This window comes from Cyprinodon tularosa, unplaced genomic scaffold (assembly GCF_016077235.1).
Source record: "Cyprinodon tularosa strain WSP-4 unplaced genomic scaffold, ASM1607723v1 ctg294, whole genome shotgun sequence".
Lineage (NCBI taxonomy): Eukaryota > Metazoa > Chordata > Actinopteri > Cyprinodontiformes > Cyprinodontidae > Cyprinodon > Cyprinodon tularosa.
Window position 1 is genome coordinate 1,234,601 of NW_024039001.1, and position 24,555 is coordinate 1,259,155.

Consider the following 24,555-nt stretch of genomic DNA (forward strand, 5'->3'; position numbering starts at 1 on the left):
TTCTATCGCGATTCACAATGGTTAAATGGCCAACTGGAACAGCATATGGTCTCACAATGGTCTTAGGATCTCATCTCTGTAGCTAATGGCAGTCATGCTGTGCAGCCCTCCAAAGAAATGCGACCCCACACCATGCTGAAGGATGTTGCTGTCAGCAGATGCCTCTCCAAGATGTCTTTAGACTCTCTAACATCCGTTACAGTTGCTCAGTGTGTTCCTATTTTCATCTGTGAAGAGCACAGGGCACCAGTGGTGAATTTGCCAATGCTGGTGTTCTCTTGGAAATCCCGAGCATCCTGCACGGTGTTGGGCTGTTAGCACAACCCCCATCTGTAAAGGTCGGGCCCTCATACCATCCTCGTGGAGTCCGTTTCCAACCGTTTTTGCAGACAGATGCACATTCCAGTCCGCTGGAGGTCATTTTGGAGGGCTCTGGCAGGGCTCCTGTTCCTCCTTGAACAAAGGCAGAGGTAGCAGTCCTTCTGATGGGTTGTTGCCCTCCTACATCCTCCTCCATGTCTCCTAGTGTACTGGCCTTTCTCCTGGTAATGTCTTCCTTCTTTGGACACTACGCTGACACACAGCAAATATGCTTGCCACAGCTCACATTGATGTCCCATCCTTCTACCAATAATTTCAAATAATTTCCGACTATTCTTAGTTGCTGTTGCAAAACAGCAATTGAAGTTTGACTGTCAATCTGAGTTGCTTCATAAGTGGACCATTTGATTTCAAAGAAGTTCAATTTAAGTTATTGAAGTTATATGGGTTATATATGTGTGTGTTTTTTTAGCAATGTATTTGTTTGTGCCCTTTTTGGATGCTTCCATATTTGAATGTCTCAACAATAAGTGAAGCCTACAAGCTTTTATTTAGTTTGTTTGAATCCTAACATTATTTTTACAATTTAAATAGGATTACCCAGTACTTACAGTTAACCATTATACCAAATGAACATTACTTGGGTCATTTATTTATATGACTACTTTTTTCTCTTATCACGGTAAAAATTATTTTAAAGTAGTGCTACTGCTGACTGCAATGTATGGCTCCTCGCTAACCTCCGTGTGTAAAACTATTTATTAATTTCCAATTCCTTTGAATTTTTTTCTAGAATATAATTATTATAAAAATAACATATTGTCATAATTACAGCTTTTCAGGTTTTTTGAAAACTTATTGTTTTTCTTTTCCCGGAGTTTTCTCCTTTTTTTGTTTAATGATAAAGTCGAAGTATTTGTCTTTTGCGGACAAATGTATGTTTTGAAACATTTCAATGCTTAAAGTTTGAGTTTCATCTGGTCTAAAGTTGTTTCTCCCATTATATAATATAGATGAGGCCTTCCAACTGGCTGTCTAGGACCAACACCAAGTTTTTATCATTGCCTTTCATAATTGATGTCCTCCATTCCTCCAGTTCATGTGAAGCATCTATCATTGATCGGTGACCACATTTCTAACCCTCTGAAGACATTATGCTCACATACTTCAACAGCTGAGCACTTATTGTCCAGTAATATCTCAGTAAAGACCTGGAACTCAGTATAATTAAAATTCAAGAAACCTAGGCCCATCCTTTTTCTTCCAAGATGGGTCGTTGTCCATCTTCTCCTTCGCCACCCCATCAGATCTACCGCAGTCTTAATGAGCTTCAGCATGCTGGTTTACAGGGCGGTTAGAATATAAGTGATTGCGTCCTGAAGATAAAATGCTATTAATTACCTGTTATCTGATCGGGGGATTAATTAACTCGCTTCCTAGATTGATGTGGCCTCAAGTTTTGCTTCATCATTCATGCTTTGGTCTGACTTTTATCTGCAGTGTGTACAGGAAACAGAGTAGCAGCAGTCCCTAAAGGTCCACATACCTATGGAGGGCCTAATGTTACAGGGAGAAATGTCCTCTTGCTGAAACTGGGCTGTTGAAAGGTGGAGCCAAAAACCGATTGTTATCAAATGTTGAATCTAATCATTGTAACTCTGTCCACCTGCTATTCTCTTTTAGCAAATTGCCCATCCTTGATTGATCCTCCTTTATTCATTTACTTACAGGGCTGTAATGCAGCTCTTGAGCCACACATGAGCAACTTTGTTAGACCAAAAAGCAATAATAAAACATATGCAATCTGAAAAAAGTATAAAGATTTTTATACAGTTCTTTAACCATAAAAAATAAATCCAATTGTTTTATTTTCTTTTTTCGCTCTCTGTAGGCAGCTAATTCTCCACATGGAGCTGATTCTCTTCCCAGAAGAACAGATACTTAGAAAGGCCTCAGGAGGCCTATTTCTTGTACTGCTTTTCAAAGATGAACAAGATGAAAATCAATTGTAAGACAAGCCTTTCTCCAAATTATTTTCTGCAAAACAGTTTCTGTTAATTACACTAGAAATATGTGCGATTTACATTGCCAAATCATATCAGAGCCACTCCTTCCAATTAACAGTTAAACAAGGCTCGCTGTGAGCCAAAATACATAGACGTTACACTTCAGGAGGCTTTGTGCATGGGACTTAAAGCTTGTTTATATAGTTTTTATCCACTGAACATCCTCAATCTATTAATCATTTTGCTCTAAATGCTTAAACACATTTCTTATGCTTTTTTCTCTGGTTTTGGCCAGTTTTGCTAAGGAAGATGCTTTTGTCAATGCAAATGCTGCAATCTTTGATACAGATTTATTGTGAGAGAAGTAGACCTAAAGGTTAAAAGTAAGTAATCATAGTATTAAAGTTTTAAACATTAAGTACTAAAGCATATTTACTGGTGGAAAAACAGTTACTGATATATATACTGTTTTTTTGTTGTTGTTGTTGTTGTTTTTTTAAAGAAATGTATCTTTAAAGAAAGAACTATCAGCTTAGTTATTCCTGCCAGATTACCAGCGCTTTGCAAAGATATTAATACCCTTCAAATCTCTTAATTCTTTGTCACAATCTAAAGCTTTGAGGTATTTTCCTGGAATATATATTTTTTTAATGGACCATCATAGATTAATCCATAATTGTGAGCTTAAAGGGAAAGAGCACATGGCTTACAGATTACAGATAGAAAAATGTGTTGTGTTTTCTTCAAAACATTACATAAGTGATAAACAGACTGACCTGGCCTGAGGTTATTATGGTTGCATAATGCTGTGCAGATCAAGGTTGGTGATTTACTGGCCCCAGCTGTGGAGCGGTGGCTGGCCTCTCCTGCCTCCTTCTAATGAACATACCCCTGATACCTGATTGAACTATTTGTCTCCTCCTCCGATCACATAAAAGACCTACAGTATTTGAGCCCTGCTCACCAGCACTGCTGCCAACTTTTCAGACACCTCTAACACTTTTTTTTTTACAAGTAGCGATAAATTTAACTACTTTTTTCTGTGATGTTTGAGACTTTGGCGACAATACATGAAAGCAGTACTGATTTATCTGGAATTACTGTTCTCAAAGACCACTGTTCAACCCATAATCTGAACATGAACAAGACTAAAACACGTGTGCCAGTGCTTTCATGACGTGGCAAGAACATGAACATTAATCAAAACAGTAGCAAAGTAGCCCATGATCAGTCTGAGGGAGGTGGAGAAATCCAGAGAATAGCCATTAGTTTTCTATTCCAACACTTTGGACACTATGGGGGAGTAGAAATGTTGGTGATATTCTTTCAATTAAAAGAGGTGCTTCTGCCCAGTCTGCCTCTAGCTATTTTTAGGACACTCTGAAAAAGGGACTAAAATTTAACTTGTGGCTCTGATGTAGGTTTCTAAATCCAAAACCCCCAAGGGAAGCTGTGTGCAACAAAAACTTAAAAGGAAAATAAAATCATAAGAACTAATGCTGACTATAAAATACACTTGCTGGCCAAACTACAGGTGATTAGGAAAAGGTATACAAATATTAATAGTTCCATCGGTGCAGGAGAGTTTCACCTGTAACGTCTAGAGTGAAAAAATATTTTCTTTGCAGAGAGAACATTTTCTGTTATCCAAACAAAATATCCTCTTTCTTTAAAATGTTTTGTGCTTCGTATGGCCTCAGACCAAATTCCCATCTTTCTTATGACAGAACAGGGCTAGGTGTTCTCTCTTTGTTGTGGCCTAGATAGGCTCCTACACCGAGACTCGTGTGCATTGGACTGTCACCAAAGCACATGAGGCCCACAGCTTACGCCTTCTCAGGAGAAGCTAATTGTGACAGGTTCTGCTATTTTTCCGTTAAAGATGCAGCATTTGCTGAAGAAACCTAAGTGGCTAATTTTTCACCATGCATACTAAATGTCAGACTGCTTAGACACGGTTTAGTGAAAGGATAAATTGTTGGGATCCTAGTTGGGAGTTTTTTTTTTATTCTTTAGTGAAAGGAAATATATTTGAAAAGACTAAAAAAAGGGTGGAAACAGTAGTAGACTTCCTGCTGAGAAAAGCTTCATCATTCAGACTACACTGAATAGTTGTTTTATAATCTCTCTCAAACTGATAGCAACACCTGTTCCAGGCCAATATATTTAATCCCTACCATACCAAACAAGTTCTTTTTGTAATAATCCAGTATTGATTTCCTTGTTGAGGTAGGAACATCTTAAAAATTCTTAGCCAAAGAGCAGCTTTGGCTTAGCTCTTAACTGTAAGGTCCATTATTCTGTTTAATGACTGAATTGACCTTCAGTAATCTTAAAGCCCTGAAGGAGTGAGGAAAAGAAGAGTCCAAATCAGCACCTCACTCCCCAGGGCTTGTGTTTTTATCAAACATTTAGAAGAGTTATGCTTTAATTCACTTTTTTTTTTAAAAGCATTGTTTTTTTTCTTGAGAGAAAACCTGTTTTGTATTCTTAATATTGAGTCGTGACTGACCTTCTATGTCTCTAGTCTTCACTTTTTTTAATTTGACGTAGAGATGATAAATTTTTGGGGATAAAACCCCTAAATTAGAAGTAGAAAACATTCAAAATTGCCACTTTAAGATGATGTATCCATTATCAAAGTTGGTTAAAATTCCATTGGACCATATTTTGTCTGCTTTTCTCCCATACAGATATTCATTTTTGAGAACAACATCTACTATCGATCTAAGGTGGAGAGCCGTTCAATTCGTCTGGTGTCTACTGGAAGGGAAGGCTTCATCTTCAATGGACTCAGTGACTGGTTGTATGAAGGTAATGGAAATACTACCAAATATCCAGGCATTAGTGGTAAAGTTGAATAGCTTGTAGCTTGAATAGAATCAGAATCAGAAATACTTTAATAATCCCAGAGGGAAATTACTTAAATACCTTGAATAGCTTGAACTCAGAACTTCTGCGCTTGAAAGCCAGAGGTTCTGGGTTTAAGCCCCACTCCCACGGACTTACACTGGGTCCCTGAGCAAGACTATAGCAACCCACTGCTCCCCAAGGAGATGAGTTAAATGCAGAGTTCATTTCTATACACATATCTGTACTTTTGACAGTGTAATGACAATAAAAACACAAAGAAGTGTACTATATGCTTTGTACGTGAGCAACACAATCACTTTATAGTGAGAAAAATACTCTAAAAGGCTTTTTAAGGCAAAAAGATCAACTAGACTGACTGTTATGTTCTTCTTGATAGGCTATTTCATATATAACTTCCATTATTTTGAAAAACATCAAATATGATTAGGTTTATATTACAATTATATGAAATAACCCATCAGAGGATAGCTTTTAGATTTATTAAGCCCATGACTGTTTTATTACAGTCTTCTTTTTTGTTAATTTTGGTCTGTCTGAGAAGTGCTCTGCAAATTAGCAAAGGGCTATAAATGTTATGGCGTTCTGTATTTGTTTACAAATGAACAATAATGAAAGATTTCAGCAGGGGTTTTGCATCTAATGAAGAATTTGGCATTTGTTTATCTAATCTCAAAAATGAATCATTAAAATTACTTGGAAAATTGAAATAAAACAAGCAAATTTCTTTCCTTCCTTATCCTTCTGAGTTTGAGTGTTTAGAGATGATATTAGAGCTGACTCTTTGGGTACATTTAAAAAAAAATTTATGAAGCTAAGCTAACCAACATTAACCAGCGCTTCATCTTCTACAAAAGACTTGAACTTTTTTATCTACTCCCTGAAAAAATAATAACATTTGTCCTAAAGAAACATGTAGTCCAGAGCACCCTTTCTGGTCACGTTTTGGAGAAATTCAGAGGTCAAATATTCCAGAAAGTCCCCTCGTAAGTCTACATCAAGCTACACTGAAAAAAATAATGCAACTGTTTTTGGCATTTACTTAATCATATTTAGCTACTCTAACAGAATTGTTTTATGTCCTACCCTGTTAACATGAAGCAATTGTGTTAAAGTAACTAAATATGATTAGGTAAAGGCCAAAACCATAACCTTCTACTGCTCTAAACAGTTGGTATTTGTTATTAACTCTCTAACAGTGGTATATATTACTGTAAAACTCACTTTAGAAATAAAGAGCATTTTTCTTCTGACTTTTAAACAGCAATTTTGAGATAAAAGTAATCACATAAGCTTATGGTCTATAGCAGGAGTAACCAACCTTTATAAGACTGAGGCCTACCTATATGGCTACTAAGTCATGGGCTACCAGTACTGACCTATTAGCTGGAGGAGTCAGCATTTACCTAGACGTCATAGATAATAAACATATTTGTACTGTATATTTTAATTTCTTTTTTTAGCTATATATATTTAAATATATATCTTTTTTTAGATATATATTTAGATATTCCTATAAATGCTTTCATGATTTAAATCAGGCATCCCCAAAGTCGGTCCTCAAGGCCCGCTGTCCTGCAGATTTTAGAGGTTTCCTTGCTCCAGCACAGCTGATTTTAATTGAAAGCTGATTAACAGGGTTTTGCTCAACTGCAATCATCATAATCAGCTCTGCTAAAGCAGGGGAACCTCTAAAACCTGCAGGACAGCGGCCCTCGAGGACTGACTTTGGGGATGCCTGATTTAAATGATGGATATGAGGAAATGCTCTATAAATGATAAAAAATAAGAGCACAGCATAAAATAAAATGTCAAACTTAGTCCACTGGTAAGTTTTCAGAAGATGCTTGGGGCACCCCATGTGGTCCTTGAGAGCCCCTTGGTGCCTGCATGCACCACGTCGGTGACCCCTGGACTAAAGTGACCAATCTACAACAGGAAGGAAAAAATGTTGTCCATATTCTTAGAAATATATACAAAAGTAGCCCTTTAAACTGCACCCAGCCGGGCGTGCAGGTGGTGCAGTGGTTAGCGCGCACAACCCTTAGCCAACTCGGGTTCCAATCCGACCTGTGGTCCTTTGCCACATGTCTCTCCCCCTCTCTCATACCCCCTTTCCTGTCAGCCTACTGCTCGAAAAAACAAGCCACTGGTGCCACAAAAACTCCAAAAAAGAAAAAAAAAAAGTCACAACATGTACATTTTTAACAACAGATTACCTTTTGTCCTTAGTAAAGGTGCAATTCACAATGATAAAATGACACAGTAAGATTAACTCTTTTATAACAGACGGACATTTGCATCTAGTTATAAAAAGAAAATCAATATGCTTCAGACATACTGTATATATGTACAGTGACATTGTTATACCCAATTTTTCTTAAGCTCTTGCATGTTTCATTAGTGATAAGAACAAAAATCGCTATCAAGTGTTAGCAGCCAGACTAACATTTCTGGTATGTAGCTCTTAACTTCTTAAGACAAATTGCTATCAAAAATGTTATTAATTTCCCTTCTTTACAAACCTAGTGGATAAAGAAATTTCATCAATAAGCTATTTGCCTGCATGTTGTTCAGTTGTACATTGTGATACAAAGGTCCAGGGGCACCGTCAATCAAACTCACCTGCTTGTGTCAATGTAGAAAATTTAACTATGACCTGGATTCAGCTAAATGAATTTACTCTGTGTATATTATGCTCGAACAACAGAGGCGATACAGGTTGATAGATGTTGTGATAGTAAAAAAACATGACACTACACAAAGCCAAGCCTTCATTTCTGCAGGAACAATGACTTATTCACATTTTGGCTTCTTGTTAATGAAGAAATGAAGCTCCTCGGGGTGACCTGTGAGGGTTTCGGTGACTCTGAACTCATCAAATTCCACCTTATCAGCAGCATAAAGCCTGTAAAAAGCTTTCTGTTTATATGTAATACTGTCCACCTGCAGCATTAATCAGTATTAAAATCCAGGTTCATCCTTGAGATTTTTTTCTTCCTTCCCTGACATTTAACATTAATCAGAGCGTGATTGCAACATCTAACCTTGTGACTCCTATTTATGGACTGCTGAAAGCCCAGTAATTTACACTCATCATTTATTGATGGAGGAATCTTTGACTCCAAGATAAAACACATCTTCCACTCTAATACAGTCAGGCAAATGTAAACGGTCTTAGAATGCTCTATGAAATAATCTCTAGCTAGGTGTGACCGAAATATGAAAGATTGTGTTTCGTAGGCATAAATAAGATGTTCTTGGTTTAATGCTTGGTTCAAATTCCCTTTTAAACTGGATACTACTTCCTGCACATTTCCAAATGATTTTCAATTTTTTTTTTAGAATTAATTCTCTAAAATTATGTTTTTAATGTGTCATGAAAATAACTGTTAATGTTGGAAGTTTTTTATTACTAAATAATTAGTCTAAATGTAAGCATTACAACCACAATAGGAGCCATTTAGCTAATAAATAACAGAGTATTTTAGGGAAATTGAATCATAATCTCTAAAAGAAAAATGTTCTATGTCACATGATCCCGGTGATTCTGGCTTTTTCTGTGTGTATGACAGTAGCAGCCCTAAAGGAGATTAGCTAAAGCCGGGCTTATACTGCGATTTTTGTCCTTTTCAGGGCGACTTTCCAGTCGTGCGAGAATTTTCCGATCGGCTCTGCTTTTAGCCTGGTCGTGTGTTGTGTTGTGTATAGGCGGTAACGAGGGGCGATCAGCCTCTCACAACGACCTCCCGATCAGGAATCGTGAGGTCGCGAGAAAATCAAAGTTGTTCGATTTTCAGTCGACCGTCTTGGGCAAATCATTCAGTGGGCAGTCCCAAACATGGATTCTTCTTCTTCTTTTTGTCGTACAGTGCGAGCTATAGCTGCGTGCAACGATTGAAAAAATCGCACAGTGAATGCCCGGCTTAAGAGAAAACAGATGGAATACAGGTGTTGATCTCCATATTGTTGTACCAACAGTCTCCATGTATAAAGGGCCATCTGATGTAACCATCTGATGTGGAACTCTCTTTTTAGGCCTTTGTTCCTGAAAACATACAGTATGCGCATCGATAAAATTATCGGCTCTAAGTAGTTGCTTTTCTATGAGGCTGCTATCAGTGATGTTATTGAAACTTTATTTGAAAAATAACTTGGAACAAAAAATAATTATTGTCGGTTCTAAATTATTAAATCTTCTTTTTGGAATCAAATCTGTTAAATCCTTAAATCAGTCAAATGTAGGCGCTGATTGCTACTGGGTTATTCCGTGGAAGTACAGTTGAAAAAACTCCTTTCAAAAAATAAAACCCAGACATTATTTGCGTATGGAAATAGCCTTGGGGGTATTGTGAACCCTCACCACTATCCTGGATAATAAAAAAAAAAAATCCAAAAGATGGCCACCGCTGATGAAGTGCTGAGTAAATAGTTCAGGCAGATTAAACCTGAGAATGAAGAGAAGCAGGGGCCTCTGTGAAAAGACAGGCCTATGCAAATCATCTACCACCAGCAGGTAGAAGGGGTGGCTGATGTTACAAGTTCCTAGGAGGGGCTGGACAAAGCTGGACTGAAAGGCAGCTGAGAGGTGCTAATCATGGCAGCACAGTGACTAACCAAACAAATAACATCAGGCTGCAAGATGCTTGCAGCATACATGGACACACCAAGTGGCCGGCATAGTATGCAGGAACATCTTTCCCAGGTTTTGCCTGGAAGTCCTGAGACCAAAATGCGATGCATCCTACATGGTTATTTGAAAATAACCAACCTAACATCCTGAAGTACTTCCAGATACCAACAGATGAACTGATTATGGCAAACCAACTAGACACAGTAGTGATGGACAAGCAAATAAAGAAGGTGGTAGTGGTCGATGTAGCAGTACCAAGTAACAGTAACATCAACAAGAAGAAACACGAGAAGGTGAAGGCCAGATCGGTGCCTGTGGTTATTGGAAGACTCAGGGCAGTGACCCCTAAACTGGGAGAGTGGCTCCCGCAGATTACAGGCATGACATCTGAGTGCTCAGTCCAGAAGAGGGCAGCCTTGGAAGAGTTTAAATCTTCTGCAGAACCCTCAAGCCTCCAGGCCTCTGGTAAAGGACCTGAGATTGAAGGACAAAACGGCGCCTGCACAGAGGGATTGATGTACGTATATGTGTGTGTATAGGTAATTTCCTGTTATAGATTGATCAATACCGAAATGAGGATACCCTCTTGGTGAGACACTATAGTGAGCCACTTACAATCCATTTGTAGGATCCATCTTTGATTGGCTGATGGTGCACTGACTCAAGCTTCAGTCCACTTCTTATATGGTTCCCCAACTCCTCCAATGTATTCATTGTTTGACAGTTTTCCTAAGGCTACAGTGATCCCTGCACTAGGACGCCCCACACCAGAGTGGGCTATAATTTGTTTTGTTTGTTTTTAACAATATTAAATGTTTCATAGACGTTCTATTTTAAATTTTTTATTGTCTATTTCTCAAAAGAAAGGCGGCTTCAATTAATTTACGATCTCTAATCGTTATGAGTATGACTTTTAAACAATGACAGAAAAGAAAAAAAAAACACTGATTTATATTTTTTACGACATTCTAATTATTTTGAGCAGGGTTTTTATTCCCCATTAACACTTTTAGAAGAAACTCACATCTTCACAATACAAAGATTGTTGGCTTTGGGCTTATGTTGACTATTGGGTTTATTTCTGTACCTTTGTAAATAAAGTGAAAGCCCCCTTTTTCATTCTTGTCAGAGAAAATCCCTTTCCAAAAACTGTATCTGTAAGCCTGTAAAAAGATTTGGCTCTGGCCCAGCAGTGATGCAAGTATCTGCAGGGGGCAGCTTATAAGCTGAGCCAGTCTCTGTGATGTTTACAATGACCAGTGAGACTGCAAGGCACAACATTTTCCATGCTAATGACTCAGACTCTCCTCTGGCCAAGGTCAAGCTGAGGCTCGGTATGCCACCGTGGAGGAGAGAGGTCCTTTATGCTATGCGTGTCGCTCTGTGGCCGATTGGGGGCAGAGAGGTGAAAGGCTGCCAAATAATCTCCTGGGCTTGGATATCCTCTTGGTTTGAAGTACTGTTTTAATCCACAAATGTGTGTTTGTGTGTTTGAAGTGTGCAAGGAAAGAAGGCAGGAAAATTAAAAGCAAAATTAAAAGAAGCAGGACACATTGAGGAGTGGCAGCAGCTGTGAGTTTACAGTCCAAAACACCTCAGGTGTCCTGTCATCTGTCTGCTGTCTGATTACTGAGGCGGCAGTCATCCTGACACATCCTGCAGTGCGACGCGGCCACAGGAAACGGCTGTTTATTGGGCTCTGTCGTTCTGAGATAAAAACCCACTGTTGCTTTGATTCAGCTTGTTCTTGCCTCATAGATGTTTGGCTAGATGGCTGTTTGCGTCGAGAGGCTCGTTCTCTTGGCTGTTTCTGTTTATCGCTCTGTTTGTGTCGAAGCCTGCAGGGCATAAAGTAACTGCATAATCAACACTTGTTTACTGAGGAGGGAAAGATTAACAAAAGGGAATGTAGATTTCATTTTTTTTCTTCTTATTGGGGCAAAGTCTTGCAGGAGCCAGATGTTTTTTTCTTTTTTATTTGTAATGATCAAAGGAAATCAGGTGGATATGTTTTAGATTGGGGCAAAACATGCAATCTTGCTGCAAAATGCTGGTAATTAGCATCAAAGAAGCTTAAAGGTACCATGTGTAATAATTAAAGCAATTTACTGACATAAATGGTGTAGATAATATATTTCTATGTTATTTGATATGATATGAGCTTAAAGTCTCAATCTTTATGTTTGCCATGTCTTAGAAATTGCTATTTATAATCACGTGGGAATTGGTTTCCGTTTCTGAACGCTGACATCTTTTGAGCTACGGCCGTGCAGAGCTTCAATGTAAACTACACTAACAGCAGCCATGACCTGCAACTGGCCAGTTATTATGAAGACCAACTATATTGAGCGATATTTTTATTGTTATTTGATGGTGGAGAGAGATCCAAAGGCAGGGAGAGTGGATGCAGCTTATTGTTAGAAGGACATTGAAGTAGCCCGCCAGGAGAAAGAGGAGGCAGAGACGACTGTGGACCAAGGCTAGGCTCTAGAGAGGATGTTGGTGGACTGAGAACTGCTGAGGTCCACAGGAGCCTGTAGGCGGACTGAGCAGTGTAGTGGTGCTGCAGTCTTACCACTAATTAGATGTTGCTGATAATTACACATTATAGCTTTAATACACACAACGCAAACGTTTGACTGTTTTCAAAGTCATCAAATCATCTACTGCTGGCAAAGTTGTATAAAAACCCTTAAATGTATTGGAATCTATGCTCAGTATGCCGGTGAAGATTCTCAGTCATCCAGGTCATAGTGATTCCTGAAAAAGTTTTTTTTTTAAACCACTGGACTTTGTTTTCCTAGTTTGAAGATGTTTTTGTTCTCATCCTGGAAGATTTTTCAATTAAAAAATGTCTGGAGTAGTGTTGAGTTCCAAGCTTAATAGAGTAGCCTAACAAAGTCTTAGCAAATTGAACCAAAGACAGTTCCACCTCTTTGTGATGGGGAGTTGTTAAGGTTGTTGTCATTGAGGTCTTTTCCCTGTAGAACAAACATTTGTAATAAACAGTCCATTTGATTACTAGGGAGCCATATTAAAAAGATAGACTAGCTAATCCATTTATCCATTCAACCATCCAACATTGGTTTTTGTAACTCAAGTAAAACTTTATGAATCCTTACCTAAAATAAAGTTACCTGTTATTGTATGTACTTTAGACTTCTTTAAGTGCCCCTGACTTTCTGTCTCCCAGGGTTAAATGTGTAATGTACTTATATCACACAGCCATAAGGCTGATTTATACTTCGAAACTAGGTCGTCTGCGTAGGTGTCACAGTGAACGCAAAGACGTCCCCGCCCCGTCCGCAGACACTCTGCTGCACCTCTCCCAAATTGTAGGTGGCCGGAGATAGTGCCACAGACAGGAGGCCTCTGATTGGTAAATTTCTACATCTGCTTGCCGGCTTGTTTTGTTGTATGACCGCAACTGTGGAAAACAACTCGTGAAGTTGGACCAGCTAGAAGAGCGAGGTGCGTGAGAACACTGGGACCCTTTTGTCCACCTGGATCCCCGCTCTTTTTCGTCCATATGTCCCTCCATTGTCGGACAAACTTGCCCCCACTTCCTCACCTCCAGCTGTATCTAGACCCACAGCTAGTTCATGATTGTACCTCTTGCGTTGTGGCGTGGAATATAACGCAGATCACGCTACAAAATCAAGTATAAATCAAAAAAGTCTGCGTCAAGCTCACTGCAACACACTGCTGCGGGGAGTATAACCAGCCTTTGAGTGCTCTAGCCACTCTTCAAAATGGGACATAGAAGAAACTTTCTAATTATCTAATGCAGGTGGGATTTGTTATTTGTAAAGCAGGCTCTAGGAAATCATCTAAACTAGTCTACATCTGCACTTATTCAAATAAATAAAAAGACACCTATGTGTAAGTTACAACCAAGAGGAGTGGGGCGATGAAGGAGGTAACAATAATAGTCAGATCTCACTGTTTAAGAACTACAGAAAAGATTAACATCCTGGGGTTACTGAATCTGCGAAACAATCTTTAGATGGTTTACAAATGTCAGGTGGTTGTCACTTAAAAATGTTTTTGTATTATTTTTTGGCATTTGTGTATTTTTTGATTGTGTAAAACGTTTCAACAGGCTGAACAAAATACATCTGTAAGGGGTAAATCATTTTTCATGGCACAGTTTGAGTGGGAGATCATTCTTATGGTTGCTAAAATTTCAATTAAATGCTGAAGTGTTCTGTTTAAAGGCTGAGATGAATCCAGTGACAGGGATCTCTCTCTGACATGCCCTCTAATTAATTTGCACATCATTAAGACAGCCTTAAAGCTACCTCTCTGCTGTCATGTAACGGAGTTTAATTGTGTTTCACAATCAATTTGCATCATTGCCAGATGTTTACTGCAGGACTGATGCAGCTGATGGAGGCCGGGAAGTAAAACATCAGAACAAAAGGCTCTGCTTTGATTATAGAAATATAGAATTAATATTTCTGTGCTGCACTGCTGCCCCCTGTTGGCCACATTCATGTCTATAATTAACATTTCAAGTTTGCTTATTGTAACAAGATACTAAATATGTTCAGGGCAAACTTTAGCATTAGTTGTTGATGGAACGTTTGATTTTCCTGATCTCATCAGCTCATTCTGCTCCAGCCTGTCACCTTGCACTCATTATTTCCCACTGGCCACTCAACTCATTGTAGCTCATGCATTAATAATGCGCTCCACTCAGTGCATAATGTAGTCTGCACGGCAAGGCAGAGAGCAAGTAAAGAGGAGATGAGCTCACCTTGGTGATCGTCTCAATGAGGCAGCTCTGAAAAAAACAAGACAGCCCCATTACTTAAGAGGGAAAATGAGAGTTAGCTCATTAAAAGTGTTTCTCCCACCGCTACCTTCTCTCTCTCCTTTCGTCTCCTCACAGAAATCAGAATGCTTTGAGGAAGGTAACGGTGTTCTCCTTGACTAACCAAGGTGACTGGGCTCCTGCCAGTTGAGTAAATTCGTCGGCCTGCTGGTTCCACTCCACACAAAATGGTATTTAAAGCTGCCGCAGGGGGAGACGGCAATGCAGGGGGGAAAAAGATGTACATATATATATATATTTATTTCCAAAAGTAGTATAGCTCTGTTTTGTGTTTTGCTTCACTGCTCTGCACGTTATCAGGAAGTAAGATGCAATTAGGTCCTGCTGAGCTCTGTCTGCAGGTACACTTGGATTCACTGGGCTTTTTTCAACCAACAGCCTCATTCCTTCTCCTCACCCCGAACGGCTGATGTTTTAATTAGCTTTACAGTGCACAGAGGGAGATTTTTTTTGTATACAGTTCCCCTATAAACATGTTAATTTACTCGATACCTTTACTTAATTTTGTCACATCGAAAACAAACTTTTTGTTTGTGGTATGCTATGTGATAAACCAGCACAGAGCAGTTGTAGTGGCGATTGTTTGTCAAACCAAACATCCAATAAAGTTCCAATAAGCCACTATAGGCAATGGGATCGCGTTTTCTTGACGCAGGCAAAAGAAGTTGATGTCCAAACTTGTAGATGTTCAGTTGATTTATTTCCTATATTTCTTGCAACATTACAGAGTTCAAACATTCCTTGCTCTGTCACCTTTCTTGCACTGGTAAAAACCCATAGGCTCCTAACCCAAATGCCTGCTGGTCCTTACCAGGCTCCTACAGTTATAGAAAGTGGACAGCCCACATTTCTTCCTGTTTTACATAAAATAAAGAAAGAAAAAATGATAACAACAAAAAATAAATACACAAAATTCAGCAATTAACCTATAAATAAAGTCTGTAAATAATACAAAAAATATATAAGTTTAGGAATTAACACAATTCAAATGGATAAAGAAATAAAGAATAAATAGTTCCAACAGCAGTTTTAAATGTGAAGTGGAGGGAAGGTGGTTTTCACAAGAAACAAAAGTCCGAAACTGTAACAGTTTATTATATAGCTCCAATTCAGAAAACATGTCATCTTAAGGCACTTTAAAGAGACAAATCAACCAGATCATACAGTCAGATGAGTTCAGAGTTTTCCATCTAAGGAAAACCAGCTGATTGCATTGACTCACTGACTCAAAGGCAATCCCTCACACTAAGCATACTTGTAGCGAGAGTGGAGAGGAAAAACTCCCTTTTAACAGGAAAAAACCTGCAGCAGAACCATTCTGAGTGTGAGCGGAGATAGAAGCAGGGATACAGGAAGAAGCAGAGATACAAAAGACAACTGTAAACCAGCCCCACAGGCGGCCCCTTAAGGAAAACCACAGCCAGGCAGATGAACTCTTAGCCAGCTCCCACGTCAGAGGATGAAAGAGCACATATATTTAGTATGTGAATGAATTTCTATTCACTCCCCTTTCCTTTCATAACCCTTGATGGTCAATTGAAACCAGTTGCATCTGCCCATCTCTGTGTTATTTAATTTCTGTGCAAATATCTCTGCTCTTTGAAGCATTAAGCTTGGTTCGTGCGGCAAAAGTATGTAATTTAAGGCTTACACCACTCTTTGGGTGATGAACCTAGGAAGATGTTTTTACTACGCAGACAGGTCTGCATGGAAAACAAGGGGAGCGACCAGCAGTGCCTGCTGGCGAGGATTCGGAAAAATAAACATCTTGAGACATCCTGTTATTTAGCTCATAAATATCACCACTATCAACAGGTTGTGGGAAAACTCCTGATATAAAATTACTGTGGTTCTTCAACAGCAGGAAAAAGCTTTGGAAAAGGTGTAAACTGCTGTGTTTTTCACTTCCTCGTGTAGTGCGGTGTTGTCAGTATGCTGTTTGTGCTGAACAATAGGTTGTGTTTTTCATATTTTTGTTTTGTGTTTTAAACAGGATTTGCAAATGTTCCTGCTAAATGTAAGGCAATTGGCATTGAGGTGAGGGTTCAGTTCATAACTGGATACAAACCAGGTTACATAAAGCTGGAGCTAAGCACTGGAGCTCATTTCATCTCCAGGTGTTTGAGTGGACCAGTCAAAGCAGGGAAGTTAAGCTTGCTGAACATCTGTAAGACACTTTAAATGTTCACATTTGCCCCACATTAAATCTGGCCAAGGTTGAGCTATTTGTAAACAGCAGGCAAACTAACTTTAGAGCCAAAAAATCAAGAAAGGAGGATTGCAATCACCTTAGTTCATGCTGTACATAAAGTTTCACCTGTTAGCTTTAGTTGCATTATCAGTTAAAATAATCACCATCTGTCTGTGGTTTTGCAGAACAGAGGGAAGCATCAAAACAGCTGTAATCACACATTGTTTCAAGTCAGTTCAGCCAAAAGGAGCTCTTCTCTACACAGCAAGTAACAAGCCAAAAACCTATCTGTGCTTTTGTTGCACCGGGAGAGAAATAACTCTTTGGTTCATTTCGAGGAACGTAGCAGAGTTGTGTGTTCGGTCAACAGGGTGCGTGGAGATTAAAAGCTGCTGTGATTTATGACCTAAGCAAACGGTGCTATGTGCTGCAGTGTGCAGGTTTTAGAGAGACGTACTAAGATTAAACGGACGGTGTCAGTCAGGGAAATGTACTGAAAGAAAAAAGTAGCAGGAGAGATTTTTTATTTGTTGTCAGTTTTCAACAGTTTAACCAGATAAGGCTTTTTTTTTCTTTTTAGATGCCCTTTTTAGACCTGGAATAGAGTATCTGTACTGACAGATTTCTAATATGTCTGCTCACATCGCCTTTTGTCTGTTGTGACATTTGGACTTTATTAAAAACTGACTTAAAAATGTCATTGATGACAGTCATTAAACCAAAGATATTCACTATGGTGTTTTTCTGCATGAAACTGATGGAAATGCTGACCTGTTGAATTAACGATATTGTGACCACTCTCAGTCACTGTCAGAGAATGTGAATAAATAATAATAATAAATAATTTAAAGTTGTGTCTCATTAACAGAGTTATTATAATTAGTGTAATACTGTATAGTTTAAATAAAAGTGGCCCAAGAGTAAAGCCCTGAGGAGCAGTGGGATCCAGATGGGTCCAAGATGTTTCTCACTTTAAATGAATTAGCTCATTAAATATACACAACCAATCTAACGGCTACATATATCCCTCTAGGTTTGCTTGTACTGGTTCTGCTTATTCACCATCGACTCAAAGCCCTTTTTTAATTCAAGCATGATTAGTAAGCAATCCCTCTGAGAAGATCAGTTAATTAGACACAAAAAGGTCTAAGTGGCGTTACCTGCAGTCCACCTTGAGTTTGTTCAAATACATATTTTGCATCAATGACAGAATGACCAAAAAAAATAGATTTCTTTCTCTTCACTATATGCTAATCCATTCCTCTTTAAAATAAAAAAATATATATATAATTCTTTGAATTTCACATCAGGTCCAATAAATTAAGAACACAACAGAAGTGTCTGCCGATAATCTTACATATTTGGACACGTCTTCCTACAGAATGACTAGATGTTTAGCAGATACATCAATAAACGACTAATATGTCTCTGTCATTTTGACTGATAGACTTTTTTCTTTCATTCTCCCAGAGGAGATCTTCCACTCACACATCGCCCACTGGTGGTCCCCTGATGGAGCCAGGTTAGCCTACGCCACCATCAATGACACTCTCGTGCCCAAGATGGAGCTGCCAATGTTCACTGGATCACCGTACCCAGTGGGAAAGGAATATCCATACCCTAAGGTACCCATACTGCTTTTAACTATAAAGCTAAACCAGGCCACATATTTTAGATTTTCATGTTTTGTTTTATCCTCTTCAGGCTGGTGAAGAGAACCCGGTCATCACCCTGTATGTTGTAAACCTTAACGGGCCCCTCCATACTATCGAGATGAGAAAACCTGATGATCCCAGGATTGGGTAAGACATGAACAACTTTGATCAACTTAGCTGCTCATTATAATTGTTGGATTCTGCTTTAAATTAAATTCAAGCATCTCTGATTGGTAATAAAGTTATTTAAAGTGCCTATGTAATGCAAAGTCAACCTTTTGAGCTTTTGATTTAGCCAAATAATTCGTCTTTTTCAAAAATCTTCCACAAAGTGGAATTTTGTTTGACTCATGCACCTCTGAATAATTTTAATGAGTTTTGCTGTCTGATCTTTCCTGACCTGGGAGAATGAAAGCAGGGATTCAAGTTTCCGGATTTCTGGCACATAGCGATTGCCTGTGGGGGGAAAAAAAAATCCCTCAAAAATAAATACACTGTAAATAAAATAATAAAAAAGACAATCGGAACCCCTCTTGCGTTTGTCAGCCAATGGTAGGAAAGGAGTGCTATGAAACTAACAGTATTAGCCAATCAGAAGAAGAAGTCTTAGGAAAGCATGTATCATCTCCTCTGGTTTCTTGCTGAAGTCACCAGATAGATTTTGGTATAGCGCTCAAGTTCTACATGTTCAATATATATATATATATATATATATATATATATATATATATATATATATATATATGTATATATATTTATATATATATATATATTAGGGGTGGAACGGTTCACAAAATCCACGGTTCGGTTCGATTCACGGTTTCGTGGTCACGGTTTTCGGTTCGGTTCGATTCGGTATATGTTGATTGTTACACCCAAATCCCATAAAAATTTATGAAATTAATGAAAAAATCCCCCAAAAAATAATGGATTGTAATTATTTTAAATGATCCGCGGAAACCCTGAATCATTTCCGTATGTTTTGCTGCTTTGAATTTAATCATCTCACGCATGCTCTCTACCATCTCCAAGGGATTCAGAGGGGAGCAGATGAAGCCACAGTGGAGGCTGTAGGCTTTGCTTTGAGCAGCCGGTCTGGAGCGCAGCGGGGGTTGCTGACGGAGTATGAGGGATTTCGGGGTTAGCATGACATGTTGGTCATGTTGCTGTTAGCATAAACAAAACGTTTTGCACAATGCTTGCACACTGTTGCACTTTTATCCACAACTTTCTTTCCGCTGTCATCGTAGGTCACTCTAAATGCAAAGCGGTCCCATACAGCAAACCTATAAAGTGCTGCTGGCGCGTCTTCCAACTCCTGTTCTTTCCCACTCGCCATTCCGACACAATTCTCCACAACAACTGATTTTTTTCCCTGCTACACCCGGCTAAGCTGCTTCGCTTCTTCTTGTTTACTACTGGTGGTTGGCTTTGGTCGCAGTACCGCCACCTTCTGCTCTGGAGTGTAATCGCTTCGCCTATGAGAAAAAGGAGCAGTGCATGAACCGAACGAAACACACTCGAATCGAACCGAGACAGTCGAACCGAACGGTTCGAATGGTTTTCATAAATCGTCCCATCCCTAATATATATATATATATATATATACACTATATTGCCAAAAGTATTTGCTCACCCATCCAAATTATTGGAATCAGGTGTTCCAATCACTTCCATGGCCACAGGTGTATAAATTCAAGCACCTAGGCATGCAGACTGTTTTTACAAACATTTGTGAAAGAATGGGTCGCTCTCAGGAGCTCAGTGAATTCCAGCGTGGAACTGTGATAGGATGCCACCTGTGCAACAAATCCAGTCGTGAAATTTCCTCGCTCCTAAATATTCCACAGTCAACTGTCAGCTGTATTATAAGAAAATGGAAGTGTTTGGGAACGACAGCAACTCAGCCACGAAGTGGTAGGCCACGTAAACTGACGGAGCGGGGTCAGCGGATGCTGACGCGCATAGTGCGAAGAGGTCGCCAACTTTCTGCAGAGTCAATCACTACAGACCTCCAAACTTCATGTGGCCTTCAGATTAGCTCAAGAACAGTGCGCAGAGAGCTTCATGGAATGGGTTTCCATGGTCGAGCAGCTGCATCCAAGCCATACATCACCAAGTGCAATGCAAAGCGTCGGATGCGGTGGTGTAAAGCACGCCGCCACTGGACTCTAGAGCAGTGGAGACGCGTTCTCTGGAGTGACGAATCGCGCTTCTCCATCTGGCAATCTGATGGACGGGTCTGGGTTTGGCGGTTGCCAGGAGAACGGTACTTGTCTGACTGCATTGTGCCAAGTGTAAAGTTTGTTGGAGGGGGGATTATGGTGTGGGGTTGTTTTTCAGGAGCTGGGCTTGGCCCCTTAGTTCCAGTGAAAGGAACTCTGAATGCTTCAGCATCCCAAGACATTTTGGACAATTCCATGCTCCCAACTTTGTGGGAACAGTTTGGAGCTGGCCCCTTCCTCTTCCAACATGACTGTGCACCAGTGCACAAAGCAAGGTCCATAAAGACATGGATGACAGAGTCTGGTGTGGATGAACTTGACTGGCCTGCACAGAGTCCTGACCTCAACCCGATAGAACACCTTTGGGATGAATTAGAGCGGAGACTGAGAGCCAGGCCTTCTCGTCCAACATCAGTGTGCAACCTCACAAATGCGCTTCTGGAAGAATGGTCAAAAATTCCCATAAACACACTCCTAAACCTTGTGGACAGCCTTCCCAGAAGAGTTGAAGCTGTTCTAGCTGCAAAGGGTGGACCGACGTCATATTGAACCCTATGGATTAGGAACGGGATGTCACTTAAGCTCATATGTGAGTCAAGGCAGGTGAGCAAATACTTTTGGCAATATAGTGTATATATATATACAGTGGGGCAAAAAAGTATTTAGTCAGCCATCAATAGTGCAAGTTCTCCCACTTAAAAAGATGAGAGAGGCTGGTAATTTTCATCATAGATATATCTCAACTATGAGAGACAAAATGAGAAAAAAAATCCAGAAAATCACATTGTCTGATTTTTAAAGAATTTATTTGCAAAATATGGTGGAAAATAAGTATTTGGTCAGTTACAAACAAGCAAGATTTCTGGCTCTCACAGACCTGTAACTTCTTCTGTAAGAGGCTCCTCTGTCCTCCACTCGTTACCTTCATTAATGGTACCTGTTTGAACTCGTTATCAGTATAAAAGACACCTGTCCACAACCTCAAACAGTCACACTCTAAACTCCACCATGGCCAAAACTAGAGAGCTGTCAAAGGACACCCGAAACAAAATGATAGACCTGCACCAGGCTGGGAAGTCTGAATCTGCAATAGGTAAACAGCTTGGTGTGAAGAAATCAACTGTGGGATCAATTATTAGAAAATGGAAAACATACAAGACCACTGATAATCTTCCTCGATCTGGGGCTCCACGCAAGACCTCCTTCCATCAGCAAGGGCATTGAAGATGAAACGTGGCTGGGTCTTTCAGCATGACAATGATCCCAAACACACCGCCCGGGTAACGAAGGAGTGGCTTCGTAAGGGCTCCACACTAGATCTCACCCCGTGGGGTCAAAATGATCACAAGAACGGTGAGTAAAAATCCCATGACCTGCAGAGAGCTGGGACCAAAGTAACAAAGGCTACCATCAGTAACACACTACGCCGCCAGGGACTCAAATCCTGCAGTGCCAGACATGTGCCCCAGCTTAAGCCAGTACATGTCAAGGCCCGTCTCAAGTTTGCTAGAGAGCATTTGGATGATCCAGACGATGACTGGGAGAATATCATAAGGTCAGATGAAACCAAAATAGAACTTTTTGGTAAAAAATCTACTTGTCGTGTTTGGAGGAGAGAGAGTGCTGAGTTGCATCCAAAGAACACCATACCTACAGTGAAGCATGGGGGTGGAAACATCATGCTTTGGGGCTGTTTTTCTGCTAAGGAACCAGGACGACTGATCCGTGTGAAGGAAAGAATGAATAGGGCCATGTATCATCAAATTTTTAGTGAAAACCTCCTTCCATCAGCAAGGGCATTGAAGACGAAACGTGGCTGGATCTTTCAGCATGACAATGATCCAAAACACACCGCCCGGGTAACGAAGGAGTGGCTTTGTAAGAAGCATTTCAAGGTCCTGGAGTGGCCTAGCCAGTCTCCAGATCTCAACCCCATAGAAAATCTTTGGAGGGAGTTGAAAGTCCGTGTTGCCCAGCGACAGCCCCAGAACATCACTGCTCTAGAGGAGATCTGCATGGAGGAATGGGCCAAAATACCAGCAACAGTGTGTGAAAACCTTGTGAAGACTTACAGAAAACGTTTGATCTCTGTCATTGCCAACAAAGGGTATATAACAAAGTATTGAGATGAACTTTTGTTATTGACCAAATACTTATTTTCCACCATATTTTGCAAATAAATTCTTTAAAAATCAGACAATGTGATTTTCTGGATTTTTTTTCTCATTTTGTCTCTCATAGTTGAGGTATATCTATGATGAAAATTACCGGCCTCTCTCATATTTTTAAGTGGGAGAACTTGCACTATTGGTGGCTGACTAAATACTTTTTTGCCCCACTGTATATATGTATATATATATATATATATATATATATATATATATATATATATATATATATATATATATATATATATGTTTTGTTCTTTTTTTTTTGCTGTAAAAGCTCTCAGACATTGTTCAGCCTTCAAAAGTGGTGTGATGCAGCTTCAGGAAAGCTTTTTTTTTTTTTCTGGGTTGGTGGAAAACGGCTATATTTATTAACAAGCTAAACCCAGGTATTATTTAGTGATGTTACCCAACGCATGTCCTTGAATAAATCGGAAAATATATCTAGAAGACATTGATTTGATGCCCCTTATCTGCTTTGACACCTTCCTGCAATGTACATTTTGCATTTTACTCCATACTACTTTGTCCAGGCATGGGGGTTATCTAAGAACAGCCTCACCTTTTAAAACCGACGTCCCCAGCTTGTTTTTCAAGCGGTCACATGTTGGGATGTTCACAGTTAAATCAATAACAGCAAGCTGTTGGCCTCTGAATTACATTTCCAGTGCCATGCCCCACAGCTGGCGAGAACGTGTTTAAAACGTGTTAAAAAAGTTTGCCTAACAAAGTTAGAAGAAAACTGATTCGATCACATGAATTTCTAGCTTCAGTGTTAAAACACGCCTGAGGTGAAAATGTTTCACTTGGCAGAGATTTTTTTTTCTAGCCATGTCCATAAATGTTCCCACTTGTACAGCCTGGGCCATGCAACATTTGTTATTTAGTGTTTTCTATTAAGTTTAGGTTACCATAATCCATTTTAGACTATCACATCTCTCTCTCTCTAGAAATTCCAACATAGGAACATATCTGAAAACATGGTTTTTGCCTTTCTGCCATGAGCAGAAAGTTTATAATTTATGAAGAGCAGTAGTGACTTCTAGCCTGTTATGTGAGAAAACAGCCACTTTAAAACTGGGTTTTACTCATTTAACAATAAATTAACTGCTTGCAGAGCTCAGATTTTAAACTTCAAGGAACATCTTATTTTGGTGGCTGATTTAACTAACGTTACGGATGTTTTAGCTCAAGAAGAAAAAACGGGAGCCCTCCTGTTATCTGCTGGACATCTCTCTCTCATTTCTTCTTATTATTATTTTTTTTACACAGCCAGAGTTAACCATCTCTGCATGGTTTAACGCTTTGTGTATAAAAGGGATGGTTGAGGTTAATCAACTCAATGTCTAGCACAACAGGATTTATTTTTTATTTTAATAGTTTTTTTCTATATGGACTATTTAATTAGTTATTTCATTGTAGTTTGTGTGGTTTAGGAGAAAGTGTCTGATCAGTTGAGTTTGTGTTTTATTGGTTGAATTAGGTTATTATAAGATCTAGTTCAATTCTGAATCCTACATGTGCATTTTTTTTTCTCTTATCAGGTATGGTTTCAGATTTATAACAAGTATAAAGATATTCTTAAACCTCTAGAAACTATAAGCATATTACATTACTTAAACTGTCCTTACAAAGGTTTCTTTTTTTT

The 24,555-nt window shown here is 39.3% G+C and overlaps 1 protein-coding gene across 1 annotated transcript in view; it reads left to right on the forward strand.

Annotated features, from left to right (window-relative positions):
• The window catches only part of dpp6a (dipeptidyl-peptidase 6a), a 304,855-nt gene that overhangs the window by 245,261 nt on the left and 35,039 nt on the right, over positions 1-24,555 (forward strand). Inside the window, exons 8-10 of the mRNA XM_038291115.1 lie at positions 5,021-5,141; positions 18,330-18,484; positions 18,564-18,661. Of these exons, the coding sequence (XP_038147043.1) occupies positions 5,021-5,141; positions 18,330-18,484; positions 18,564-18,661 (374 nt within the window). The remainder of the gene's footprint in view (positions 1-5,020; positions 5,142-18,329; positions 18,485-18,563; positions 18,662-24,555) is intronic.